This window comes from Verticillium nonalfalfae (assembly GCF_003724135.2).
Source record: "Verticillium nonalfalfae strain VnAa140/NRRL 66861 chromosome Unknown scaffold_1, whole genome shotgun sequence".
Taxonomy (NCBI): Eukaryota; Fungi; Ascomycota; class Sordariomycetes; order Glomerellales; family Plectosphaerellaceae; genus Verticillium; species Verticillium nonalfalfae.
The window spans coordinates 517,054-530,372 of NW_021167226.1; the positions used below are offsets into that span (position 1 = coordinate 517,054).

Sequence of the window (13,319 nt, forward strand, 5' to 3'; positions counted from 1 at the left end):
TCATGTGTCCAGAAAGACGCATAGATAGATAGATACCCTTGCTGTTCGGCGGACGGACAAGCCCCAAACTCACAGAAATCAATTCACGTGAGCCGGTGTAGGAAGACAATGATACGGTTGAACTGGTATATGTTTTCTGTGCATGTTGTGTTATTGTGTTTGTATTAGTTGTTAAGCTACACGTCATTATCACGTCCCCGTCTCTCCAACCCAACAAACAACCAAAAACACAGCAAACCAGTCCCCCGTCACCAACAGCCAAGTTGGACTACTGCGAAAGTTAGCCGCCAGCTCATGGCAACAGAACGACAGAAACACTCCGCGGTGATTGGAAAAAGCCACATCAGAAACCCGATTATAAGCACAACTGACCCCACCGCCCCCACCGCCCATCACAACCCCCCAGCCGAGGGCGGCAGACCTACCACGGAGACAATTCGCATGCGACGGTGCCAAATCTCCGCGAGTCTTGCCCATCCCCAAGCCGGGCGAGCGCGACAGCGTCAGCGGGAGCTAAGCCGAGGGACCGTTTGCACTCCACGCGCCGCGCACCCCTCGGTGACCCCATCCTCCGAAGAGGCTGGGAGCGAGGGAGAGACAGCGGCACGAGAGGAGAGCGGCCCGGGGCGTCTCAGACGGCTCTTCCTATGATTTTGAGGGGGTTGATGCGAATCTCATCATGTAGGCCATTGTTTTGTTTTGTTTACTCCTCCTGTTTGGGAGGGACAGGGGGGAAAAGCAGTAGGAAGAATGAAATCAGATAGAGAAAAGGGGCTTACCTGTTTGGGGGCGGCCAGACGGGGCTCCTCGCTGGCGAAAGGAAGCGAGAAGCCGCTGGCGAGGCGAGGTGTGGTTTTCGGTCTTTGGCAGAGTTGTGACGGTGATGAGTGTGAAGGGGGGAAAGAGTAGGAAATTGCTGCAGCTCAGGTTTTTCTCCCTGATGCAATTGTGGAGTGGAAGCTGCCAGCTGGCGGGCGGCCTCATGCAGCTGCCCCTCACAATCCATCCATGCACGTTCATCCATGCAAGGCGAAAACGGACAACCGTGTGTCACTTCACGCAAGTCATCTTGGTCGGAAGAAGGTCTATCTAATTCTGTTGTATTGTGCTACCTAAGTTTTTTTTTTTGGTGGAATTCTGAGTTTCTGTTATCCTCCTTACCACGTCAAATCTTAGGTTCGGGGGCTTCCCTTCCCATACGACCTCCGCGAGGCATCGACTCGCCTCTCATCGGTCAGCCGGCCGTGCTCGACCAAAGCGCATGCTCTTCTCAATACCTTTACTGTAACGCATAGCACGGGTTCAATGCACAGCAACACAAGAAGCAGCAGGATGGCACTTTGATGGGGGGTCAAGTGAGAGGGTCTGCATTCTCTGTGGCTTCGTGCCATTACCAGATCCCAAGAGCCATTTCAAGGCACAGCAAATCGACCAAATCCTTCCAAGCTATCGACAAATATCCAGACAGGGGGAAGCAACATGTCCGACGTCCTGTTGACTGATTGGTTGGCTCGCTCTGACTCTCCGGTCCCCCTTCTCTCGCCATCTTGCCACATTGGGCTATCTCCTCGAGCAACTGGTTTTCTTGAGCTGAGACATCGTCAAAGAAAGAGGTCAAATGGAGAAGAGTGTAAATATACAGCAAGCCAAGGAAACAAAAGCAAAACACTCCTTGTGCGTTTGACACCATTGTCAAACAAGTCTTCATCGTAACATCATGAGCCAAATCGAAAGTCATCGTATCGGCAATCTCTGGAGAGAACGTAAAAGAAACACGCCATCCCATACCAACCAGTCCGTGAAGTATCACAACACGACTCTACTGCTGGTGCTGGGGCTGCTGGGAGTAGGTGTGGTAGTCCATGCTGGACCAGTCCATGCCGTTCCCAAAGAAGTCCTGGGAGGCGCCCTGAGACAAGCCGAGGCCGCTGCTGGGCATCTCGCTGCCAAAGAGAGTCTGGAACTGTGCGTCCTTGTCGAGCCCGTTGACGGGGAACAAGGTGAAATCGTCACCACAACCGCCAAAATCATCAAAGCCTTCGTCGACCTCGGCCAACGAGTTGGGCGTGAAGAGCATGGCATTCCCTTGACCTATCGGGGAGATGTGTGGGGCGAGCTGTTCGGGCATCATCTGAGGTTCGCAAGCAGACACTGGGACGTAGTTCTGCATGCCGGCCATCATCTTTTCAGGCCACGTGGGCGTCGGGATCTGGACATGGGCGCCGTAAATGTCATCGTTGTTGATGACAAACTCGGGTCCATCCTGGTAGGAGGTGTATGGGTAGGATGTGTCGGTAGAAGGGGTGTTGTAGTCAGTGGGAGACACGCCGAGGTCGTTGAAGTCGATACCCTCGAGCGTCATGGGCGGCTGTCCCATGGGTCCGAGGCAGGTGTCAGCAAACTCCTCGGCCGGGACGTAGTGAGGGAAGTCGTCGTGGTTGAAAGGCGGGAAGAGGCTGGTGCTCTCCTCGGGCGGCGTAGCAATGCTGTGGCTGCTCGAGGGCGTTGCCATGTTGCCGAGCTGAGGGGTCGGCTGTGCCGAGCTTCCAGCAACGCTGGGCGCCTTCTTGCCGCCGTTGGTCTTGGTGCGGACGTACTGCCATCCGTGGGCCTTCTCCATGTGCTGCTTGCAGTTTGACTCGCGCTTCGACTTGTAAGGGCAAGGCTTGAATAGGCACTCGTGCATGGGGGGCGCTGAGGAGTGCTTGTCGTTGTGATGGCGGTCCATCTCCTTCTCGGTGGGCCAGCCATACTCGTGGTACTTGCAGGTCTTGACGGGGCACTTCCAGGGACGAGAATGGGTCTTCTCGTGCTTGGTCAGGTCACAGGGACGCTTGAACTCCTTGTTGCAGCCAGGCTCACGGCATTTCTTGGGAGCGAGCTCCTCCGGCGTAGCGTTCTTCTTCCTACGAGCCATGGACCGCATGATCTCTTCGTCGTCCGCCAGCTGCTGGCTCAGGGAGCGCTTCAGTCTGGGGAAATCCTTGCCGTCCTCATCCATGTCAACGGGGAGGCCGGTGGCCATGGAGATGGCTTGACCGTCCTTCCTGACGCGGACAAGCTCGGCGGGGCGGCCGTTCTGCGAGATGCCACCGAACAGCTTGACCTCGTCGGTGGGGTCGACGTCCATCTCACGCCCCTCCACTCCGGCTTCCTTGGCAGTGGCAAGTTGTCCGGCGTATTGGCGAATCTGTTCGACGAGATCGATGAAGTATCCGTTAGTGTATGGTCGGTCGGCCGGTCGAGTTTGTTCGCGGTCGCTGAGATATTCGACGGTGGCTTGAATGCATCGAATAGACGTCAGGCAGAAATCGAGGTACAAGGCGGCGGTCTTGGCCCTCTCCTTCATCAACGACCGATAAGTATCTCCCCAAACGCTGCGTTGATACAAGAGTTGACTTACCGGTGCCATGAAGATCAAAGTCTTCTCAAGATCCCTGAGGCAGATGATTTCCTTGTCACGAATGCGCCTGGGAATGTCCAGGACGATGGGCTCAAAGTCCTTCAGCTCGGGCTTGGCACGAAGGGGGCGAAGAACGTGTTCGTGAACACGGCTGACCGCCTTGGAGCTCAGACCAGAGACCTTGGTCATGGTGTTGGACGGAGCGGCAGCCGAGCGCGTAATGGCGGATGCCTTGCTGGTCTTGGAGGTGATGCTGGGGGCTTGCTTCTCGACGGAAGAGGCCAGAGAGGTGCCGAGACCGCTGTCTGAAGCGTGCTGCTCCGATGAGCGACGATGTCTTGGGCGCAGGACGCGGCGCTCCCCACTGGTCTTGGTGTCTTTTGCCATGGCGGGGTCGACAGTAGGGCGGCCGAGGAAGCCGTTTGTGCGAGGCAGGCACTCGTCACGCGAAGGCTTGGAGGCGGGCCTTGGGGTATCATTCAGATTGAGTGATGTCTCGATACCGCTGACGATCATCTCCATGCGGCGGACGTGGGCGCCGACAACGTCTTCAAGGTTGGTCTGCGACCGACCAAGAGCTGGGGGGATGAAGGCGTCGATGGATGAAGAGTCGAGAGAGGTGGGCGAGTGGAAGGTGGCACCCTTGCGCAGGGTCATGTTGGTCTTAAGGCTGGTGAGGCCATTGCTGGAAGCGTCGCCGACGCGGGTCACAGGGGACCGGCGGCGAGGGTTCTGGCACGACATGACGAAAGTGTCGGAAGGGGGAGTGGGTACTGGCGGGCGATGGCCAGCTCTGGTATCACCACCAGGGTTAGTCAAGGGACTGGAAGGGGCTACCGGCGAGTGAGGCGAAGGAAGGTGTCGGGAAGTGAGTCACTGCCTGAGAAGTCTGGGGAACCCACGCGCCGGATGGGTGCGTGCGGTAGTCCTAGACTTGGCAGAGAGGGTAGAGAGTGTATTGGTGGATGAAGGAGTGAGGAACGGGAGAGTTCGGCGAGGGCGGCGACAGACGTGGGGGAACGGGTTGAGGGGCGAGGCAGAGAGGAAGAGGAGGAGGGGAGGAAGAGGAGAAGGGGCGAGCGTCACTCACGGTCGATTCGCAGACGTGATCGAACGGCGAGGCACTCGACAGCAAGGGCGTCGTCGATGTTGATGGACAGCCGGGGAAAGTGCACGATTGGAAGAGAGAGGATGGAGAGAGACGCGAGAAGGCGGATATATGTCGATGCCAAAATGGTGTGCCTGGAGGGCGGGGAGGGGCCAGAGGAGGACTTGCCCAGGAGCAAAGGAGCAACAGCCAGCGACAAGTGGGAAAATGGCGCCCGAAGTTGCGCCTTTGCTACCTAGTTTGCGTTGAGTTGCGTGACGTGCTGGCTGGCGTAAGACGCGCTGGCGAAAAGCGAAGATGCGGATGGAAGTGGGCGGAATGAATGGAGGATATGATGCTCTGCGATGCTGCGCGATGCTCGAGTCGACAAGACAAGGGGGGGCGGGTGCAATCACGGATAAAGATGTTCTTGAGGACGACGTGTCTCTTCACGCTCTTTCAGTTGCTGGGTGATGGTAGCAGAGAAGAAACAAGTTGTCCTGACGGGGTTTGCGGAAGTAGGCGGAGTGAGGAAGAAGCGAGAAACCAGGGACGAACAAGAAGATCTCGGGGTTCAGGTCGAGGGACGTTGGGGGTTGGAATTGGGCCGAAGGGGGGGGGGGGGGGAGGCAGACGAGGTGAGGTCGTTTGCTTAGAAAAGCATCCGGTCGTGGCAGACTGAGGACGCCGGAATTGATGGGAGGGGGGAGGCTGCTGCCTAAACCAGGCCCCACCCAATCCAATCAGAGGCAGACCCTGCAGGCCAGGGAGGCGGAGCGTGCTCAGAGGATCAGACACTAATGATCCGCTCGGGGGGGGGGGACGCTTCAGTGCCCTTGGTACCATACATGGTACAGCGAAAGTAGCCTCTGGTAGGGGAGTGGAGGAGCATCAGTCAGCCCATCAAGTGGATGCCCCCTGGATCTTCCTGTTAGTCTGGCCGGCTGTCAACACCGCAGCGTCCCTAACAGCGGGCTATCGATGTCATCTGCTGGGCACCGCCCCCAACGGCTGGGTGCAAGCTCCGGCGACGAGTAATGCGCCTCGCTCCTCGAGCCACTGAGCGCCTGTTCCTGGTGACAACGCTTGGCCGTCCCTTTACCGACGCTCTTTTTGGGTCAAGTCTCTTTTTTCCTTCGTCCCGCGTCAACCCACTCCCCATTCAATTCATCCGCCATCCGATGTCCTGATGCAGGACATGCGCACGGCGGTGGCCATCAAGAGAAACCGAGAGACACAGGGACAGAGCATAAATCCATCTGTTTCGGCGGTGGCCAGCTATGAAGGAACCACCACGTCCTCGTCATGCTCACACGAAACATGCACCACCAGAACGCCAGGAGAATGGTTCAGATGTGCACCATTCGACAGCGGTGACATTGAACCTATCACCGACGCCCGCTTCCACCGGGCCCACGGTCCAATCCACAGGACCAAATGACCCCTGCGTAGGTACTCCGACGGAGGCCAACGGTCAGCCCTGCCAACAAACCATCCCCAAGTCGCCTGCCCCTGGAGCATTCGCTTGACATACACTGCCTTCGAAGTCAGCTCATTCTCGACCTGCTATTCGGTCCCTCGAGTCCTGCGGTCCTAGAGTCCTGCGGTCCTGCATGGCCGCGCCCTCGTTCTGCAAGTTTCGCCGGCTGGACAGTCTCCGACGAAGCTGTCCATGGTTGCTGGCGACTAGGCGAGATTGAATCGTTGGGCGAATACGCTCTGGTTATTCGTCACAATCCCCCATCACTCACCCATGCGCCACCGCAGGTTCAACATCCACCACAGGAGAACATACATGCACACTATTGCTCCACGTTCCTCATCCTAGTCTGAGGCCAAACTGGCCGGATGACACCGTTCTCTCCAACCCTGCCGGGGGCGAGGCCACCCCTCCAAAACAAGGACTGGAGCTCCCATGCAGGTTCATGCTGGTATTGATTTGCTTGCTTGCCAATTGTTCTCGTCAGTCACCCAGTCGCGGCACTCAACAGTCCCGCCGGGTGGGGCCCGATCTTGCACAGAACGCCCAGGGCCACACTGCTGTCCGCGGCATCACCTCGATGAGACATGGTGTTCTTGCTGGCCACCAAATATGAGTCGCTGGTTCACTTACTGATGCAGTTTCTAGTGGTTGATTGTGAGGTTGTGAGGTTGTCCTACCCCCCACTCGCACGCTGCTGCGCTCCACGCATAGGGCTGCCAAGACTATGGAGATACGTGGAAGACCTAGGAACTATGGACCAGGGTTTGGGGCCAGCTGCTCGTCACCTGCCAAGTCGCTGCGTGAGAGGATCATACTGAAGAAGCCTTGCCCATGTTGATCGATGTATGGCTCACAGGTTGACAGAGCGAGTTCGAGGAGGGTCTACGAAGCCCCCAAAGGCCAGTGAACGAAAACGACAGACGACACGTATGCGCCCGCACTCCGTCTTGCTTTGTTTGCTTTCTCTTCAGCTGGGCTCGTCAACCCCTGTCAGCCCTACGACCACCTTGTGACGAATCAACTCAGCGGAAATCGGGCAGCCTGCCAGGAACTCCGCTCGCCGTCGATCAGGCCAAATCGCTCGGTCGCCAAACAAAACGCCTCGCAGCAATTGCAAGCGTAAATGCTGCAGTAGTGTAACCCCAAGGCACCAACATTTTCACTGACCTTGGCGGACACGTATGTCCCTACGCGGTCTGCGCCAAATTGACCCCCGTCACATCAGTAGATCACCTGGCCCCTCCACATCCGTCACCGAGTCCGAACCATGCCGATACGACCGGGCCTCCCAACCGGTGCTGGCCCTCAACTCGCAAACAGTTCGCTGTGCTTTCATCCATGTTCAATCGTACAGCTCACAGCGCTATCCATGACGTCCTCCTGACCGTAATGTCCTGCTTATACGGTACAAATGTCCTCTGGTCCGGCCCAACGAAGACCGGCGAGAAAGGTTCATCCGCTGAAGAGAGCAACCGCCCCCACTCTCCTGGGCCCATTCAGGTTTCTGGGCCAGCTTTCATCCACAGGAGCTCTACCTCATCCAGGAACCGGGACAGAGTCATCCCCGACTCCATCCCGATATCTCCCTGTAGTGTCTGCATTTGGCTATTGATGTGCAGTCTTCCAGGTCTTGTGGCCGCCTCCTGTGCGCGTGCTATGTTATCGCCCCGGGCCTGGAGCTTGGGCGACCTAGTCTGCGTGTGTTGATCCGTCTGGCCATATGTCGGCCTGTCTAGTATTGGCTGTATGCTTGCGCGCGATGTTTGATTCCGGCCAGGTTGTCGACGAGTTCCGTCAGACTCGCGACAATCAGCACTTGGTTCGTCGGGTGCGTTTAGCTCGAGCGATTTCGCAGTCGGCGATTTCTGGCTGTGCGGTAATTGGCCGGTCGAATAACTACTTTGAGAGCCATCAACGGGCGATGATCGGCTGGACGGCGTCTGGCTAGACCAGATGGCCGCCGCTGGCGAGCAATTCCGGATCGTCAACGTCGTCCTGGTCAACTCCAGGGACTCAAACAAGCTGTCCGTGCCTGCTTGAGCGAATAGCCATCCCGAGAGTGTGAGGCTTGACCTACCATGTTCTGTGGTCAAGAACCTGCTCCTTGAGGAGCCTTTCCGAGTCTGATTCTCCAGCACCAATTGTCTCTTCTGAGCTGTGGCGGTTTCCGACATTATCCACGAGTGCAGTCCAACATTTGGAGCACTTTGCATCCCATACTTCGTAGTCAATCTGAGGCAGGTTGCCGCATATCAAGTATCGCACCTTGGACAAAAGAAGGTAGCGGATCATATTAGTCTTCGTCTTGAAGTCGGCGCATTCGTACAGCCAACATTCGTGATGCTTGCATCTGCGAAAAATGTAGGTTCGTCTCAGGCACATTTTTCAGCTGTTGTTCAGACTGAAGCGAAAGAGGAGTCAACCTACCTTAGCCATGTATCATTACAGGATCGTAAATATTTGAGTGGTTTTCTGACTGGCTCAAAGGCGGCAGTAACGTGTCAGAACAAAATTCTCTTGGTTTCTGATCCAGCTTCTTCTGCAGGCAGATTGAACATGGCCAGAGAAATATGACTACAATGACCCATGTTGTCTTTGTTCGCTCCGGAGAAGAGGCTGCTGCTACATGCATGCCACTCTGGCCTGCAAGAGGTCAAAGAAAGTCCATCATCTTAGGCTTTTGAACAAGATATTCAGCCACTCACTGAAATGATGCATCTCAGGTGTCTGTTTGGCTTAACCGTAGGTCTTGAACTGTCTGTTCTACGCCTGGCATATCAAGTGTGCCACGCGCAGGATGAGCGGTATTGCAGACGGACACATCCGCACTGCCACCTCTCCCTGGAAACGGTCAGGTGTTGTTAGGCTGGTGAGATGGCCAACGGATAGCTCATCACGTTTTATCGGATAAACGCACCAAGGACAGCCTGGACGGCCTCTGGTGCCCACAAGGACTCTCCAGAACGTCTCGCAAGTGATAGTTTCGGTTCCCAAGACACGACTTGTATGCTGCAGTCCTGTCGTGACTACGACTGCTGTGTCAAACATCTCCCCTATGTCTATCCACGTGTAAAGGCATGTTTGTTCACCCATAATTCCACACCAGGAACCCCTTTGTGGACAACGAGACTGACCCGACCAAGTCCCAACACTGAGACAAACCAACGGCTTGATAGCGCCCTTCGTCGTGAACATGGGAATTGAAAGACGCCTCTCGCCATGCCGATAAGTGCAGAACGATCTCTCTGCGATGAGGGGCAAGTGCAGTTATCTACACGACTCTGAACAATCCCAGCCACTTCATTGCACACCGTCAGAGACGAGACAGAATGCCGTTTCCCTGGATCTCCCCGAAGCGCGCGGCGCCGCTCCAAACCAACAGGTTCTCTCCACAGCCCAGACCGACCCTGAATGCTACTGTCGATGGCATAACCAGCACTATAGCTGCCTCTTCCTTCGATGCATACTACACACATGGCTTGAGAGAAGTACCGACCTGTCTTGAAAGTCGCAGCCCAGAGACACTCGTTACGACCCCGACTGACGCTGTGGGCCACTTTGTGCGCAGCCCACGAACACAAGGGGAAGACGAGGTCCTGCGATGGCTGGCGTCTCCTGGACAGGAGACGCTGTCCCGAGTCCTCGCAGCAAGGGACGCAGCACGAGTAGAGGCGCTGTCTCGACCTGCCACGCCGCTGGAAAAGCCATCGCCTGCGCTGCCAAGGCTGCGGTTCGAGCCGCTGAGGGACATGCTCGCTGGCACGGAGCTGGAAGTGTCCCTCGCAGCCGACCTGGTCTCACCACCAGCTGCAGGTATGGGTATTGCCGAAGAGGAGAGCTTACGGAGTCGGGCCTCCATGTCAGTAGATGCTGATGAAGACGTGCGGCGCTGGAAGCCGAGACGGAAGCGGATGGGGATATCGCACCTGTATCCCGAGCTGTGCGGCAACTCTCTTGAGAACAAATTGTCTGCCACCAGTACGTTGTCCAGGTTTGCAACCCTTTACCGAGAGCCGGTGTACGACTTTGGCGATGACGAATCGGCAGAAGAGGATGACTACTTCTATGAAGACATGGCCTCCAGGGATGTAGACAGTCATGAGTGGAACGACGAACATGATTCCTATTCACCTAGCCTTCCCCGTGTTATCTCGAATGGGACCATCGTTGGCGATGACGCCGGTGACGGCCAGGTACTCCCGCTAGCATCCGCTCTGGTCACGCGTGCCAACGTTGTCGAAATCACACATGGCATTCCGAGGCTCGTTCGCCAAAATGCGACCCTAGGACAGGAGATTCCTGTGACAGCGGGCCATCCCGCTCGAGGCCGAGTCGTTTGCGTTGAGAATCGCAAGGTAGGCCCCGAGAGTGAAGGCGAGCTACGGGTCGAGACTGACGAGCGTGAGCGCAGCGACAGAGAGCACCGAGATGTGGAACGTGAACATGACATGACGCGCAGCGACAGCTGGTGGTTTGACGAGGAGAATACAATGGCAGTGCCCGCCGAGGGTGTGTCGAATGTGATCATCATGACGACGCCTCCTACACCACTGGGACAGTCGGCCTGGGACTCTTCTTCATCCGATGACGATTCTGATGGCAGTACCTGGATCGAAGATACAGCAGAGACTCACACAGAAGACAGCGGCGTCAACGCCTGGCGTGAAGCCGAGGGGTACACCAAGCAGGGGCAGTCCATCACCGTCTCTCTGCGCACATCGCAGCACGAAAGACGAAACCTCAGTATTCCTACCCAAAGCCACGGTCCTGCAACTCAAGCAGCCCCCCTCTCCCCAGCGACCCCCGTCGCACCCCCTTTCTCCTCGTTACGAGAAGAGTCAATCGCACTCCTCCTGCAAACCTTCTCCCTACCCCCCTCCACCTCCTTCACAACCCTCCAGTCCCATCTCGCCTGCAACACCTCCCTCCTCCACGCCCTCCTCCTCGGCACAGTCCCAGCCCCCTTTCTGCCCGGCAGAGAGCTCAACGACAGCGGGCCGACGGCGACGATGGACATTTGCATCGTCCGAGAACGCTTCACCTCGGCCTCGATCCCCGCGCTGACAGCCTTCCTCTCCGTAGACTGGGACCCCGCAGCCCTGGGCGGCGGCACCCTCGCCCTCGTGGCCAGCGCGTTCCGCGAAGCCATCGACCGCGCGAGCGCCGGCGCCGGACGGACGGCCCTGGTACGCTGCGCCGCGGAGCTGCGCAAGACGTCGCGGGCGGCGATGCGGGCGGCGGGCCGGTTGGACGACAGGCTGCTCGTGCGGCTGGGGCGGGTTGTCGGGCTGGACGAGGTGGCGGCGTGCGCGGACCTCGGGGATGTGATCCGTGCCGGCCGGGCCGAGGAGTTTGTCGGGCTTGTCGAGGAGGGGAGGGTGACGCGGGGCGAGGGGGGCGAGTTGGCACGCAGGGGGGCGGTTTTGGAGTTGATGGGGATTCGGAAGGCGGAGCATGCGTAGACGAGGGTCGAGAGGAGGAGAGCCGGGGTGCGCGAGTGGAGGAAGGTGAGGTTTGTACAAGTCGTCGGCGAGGAGAGGATGCTCGGCGGCGGGGTCGTATGATATCAAGTGCAAATTCTTGCGACCAAAGTGTGTCTTTGGTTGTCAAGGTATATAGGGATGAGCAAGAGAACACTAAACCAATACGATAAGTCATGATCAAGATGGCATACGCATCACGCTGGGTATCATTCTCACCACCTTCATCCATCTGATCTAACAAAAAAAAAAAAGAAATCAAGAAAGCTACCCCAAAAGGCAAGAAAGAGGACCGTGAGCGCCAGCCGCTACAAATGCATCCAACCATTCGGCGCCAGAAAATGAGCCTCGTTAATCAAACACGCGCGTCCTGGCTCGTCACGGTCCTGCTCCTCGGCCTTCCACTGCGCCAACCTGTCGTCGACCCGCCGGTCTGTGAACCGCGTGCTTGTGAACCAGCCCAACAAGCGGTTCACAGTCCGGCCGCGGCCGATTGCCCAGCCGCTGAGCCAGCTGCGGCCTGGCCCAGGGTGCGTAGCGGCATACGCCATGACGTTGTAGCCCACCCGAACCCTCGGGTTCAGGTAGACGCCAAGGTCCGCCGAAAGGGGATTGTCGGCGTGGATGAGGCAGCACTCCGAAGCCTCGAGGTGCAGTTGCGCCAGGGAGTCGGGAATAGCGCGGAACCGTAGCCGTTTGGACTCGATGGGGGAGGTGAAGGGCGCCGCCGGCATGGCGACGATGCCGTTCCAGCAGCTCGTCACAGGCACGGCGTCGGCGTGCGCTAGAACCGCATTGCGGCTTGCCGTCGCTCGGAAGTATGGCCACGTCGGCGTCAGGTGGGCATGACCGTTGGCGTCTCGCAGCGCAAAGGTATCGTAGAACAAGGGGGGATCGGAAAAGTCGAGCGAGCATGCGGCCGCGTAGACGCCGCGGTTCGTGTCGAGCAGAGTCAATGCGTCTTCGGGCTGCTCCAGTCAGTACACTTCTTGTCTTGGCCTGCTTTTTTTTTTTTTTGGGCGAGAACCATGTTAACTGACCGTAAACAAGACATCGTTCAGAAACAGCACCTTATCGAATTTGAACCCCTTCTCGTGGAGGTCGTCGAGGTCGCGCAGCGCCGAGTTTCTCAAGTTGGCCAGGAAAGGTATCCGTCTCATCTCTGGCTTGGCTCCCTTGGACGGCACAATCCAACCCTCGGGCAGGCCCGCCCCCTGAGCGGGCCTGTTGGCCTCGAGCTCGTCCTGGTGCGTGACGTTGCTGGTGATGACGCTTCTGGGCACGCCGCGGACCTCAAGCTCGGCGTCGAGCTCGGCGAGGGCGGCCTTGGTGTCATCCCAGCTGCCGCTCTCATGAACGTTGACGAAGACGTTGGCGCGACCGAGGCGTTCGACGAGGGCAAGAAGAGCCGGATTCCACTGCTGCCGAAGCAGGGGAGCGTCGTTGTAGTGCAGAGCGGCTATGTAGACACGTTCGTGCTTGCGGGGGGTGTCGAACGCGTGCGGCACGAGGTCATGGCGGGCTATTCGGTTCTGGAGGCGCAGCGTATCGAAGAAGGTGACGAGGGCGAAGAGGAGGAGGCCCAGGCGGACAGAATTGCTTCGGAGGAGGCGGCGGGCGGCGAGGCGGCTGCCCATGGTGGGTGGTAGTTGAGGCCAATGGCCAAAATACTGTGCCGGGGAGCAGAATCAAGTCAAGGCCAACAGCCCCAGCAGAGTCAGGGTCGGTTCTGGAGAGGGAAGATGGTTGTAAAGAATGACGACGTGAGGGTGAGATGGGCGACTCGAGGGTGGTGATTTCCTCCTCCACCGTTCAATTGCCGAGCGTTGAGCCGCTCCCTTGGCAGGAGACGTGGGCAGCGTGTGG

At 57.8% G+C, this 13,319-nt stretch overlaps 3 protein-coding genes across 3 annotated transcripts; 1 reads left to right on the forward strand and 2 right to left on the reverse strand.

The window, feature by feature from the left end:
* Window positions 1-1,819: 1,819 nt before the first annotated feature.
* On the reverse strand, window positions 1,820-4,147 carry ACE1_1 (copper-binding transcription factor; the record flags this gene model as incomplete). The annotated part of the gene is made up of 1 exon (XM_028634418.1): window positions 1,820-4,147. One exon carries the CDS (start codon window positions 4,145-4,147, stop codon window positions 1,820-1,822), a length of 2,328 nt encoding a protein of 775 aa, XP_028499458.1.
* A 5,155-nt stretch (window positions 4,148-9,302) lies between these two features.
* D7B24_000157 (uncharacterized protein) lies at window positions 9,303-11,435 on the forward strand (the record flags this gene model as incomplete). Its single annotated transcript, XM_028634419.1, has 1 exon — window positions 9,303-11,435. The coding sequence occupies one exon, from the start codon at window positions 9,303-9,305 to the stop codon at window positions 11,433-11,435; it is 2,133 nt and encodes a 710-aa protein (XP_028499459.1).
* Window positions 11,436-11,761: 326 nt separating this feature from the next.
* Window positions 11,762-13,090, reverse strand: D7B24_000158 (uncharacterized protein; the record flags this gene model as incomplete). Its single annotated transcript, XM_028634420.1, has 2 exons — window positions 11,762-12,421; window positions 12,494-13,090. The coding sequence occupies 2 exons, from the start codon at window positions 13,088-13,090 to the stop codon at window positions 11,762-11,764; spliced, it is 1,257 nt and encodes a 418-aa protein (XP_028499460.1).
* Between the last annotated feature and the right edge of the window lie 229 nt (window positions 13,091-13,319).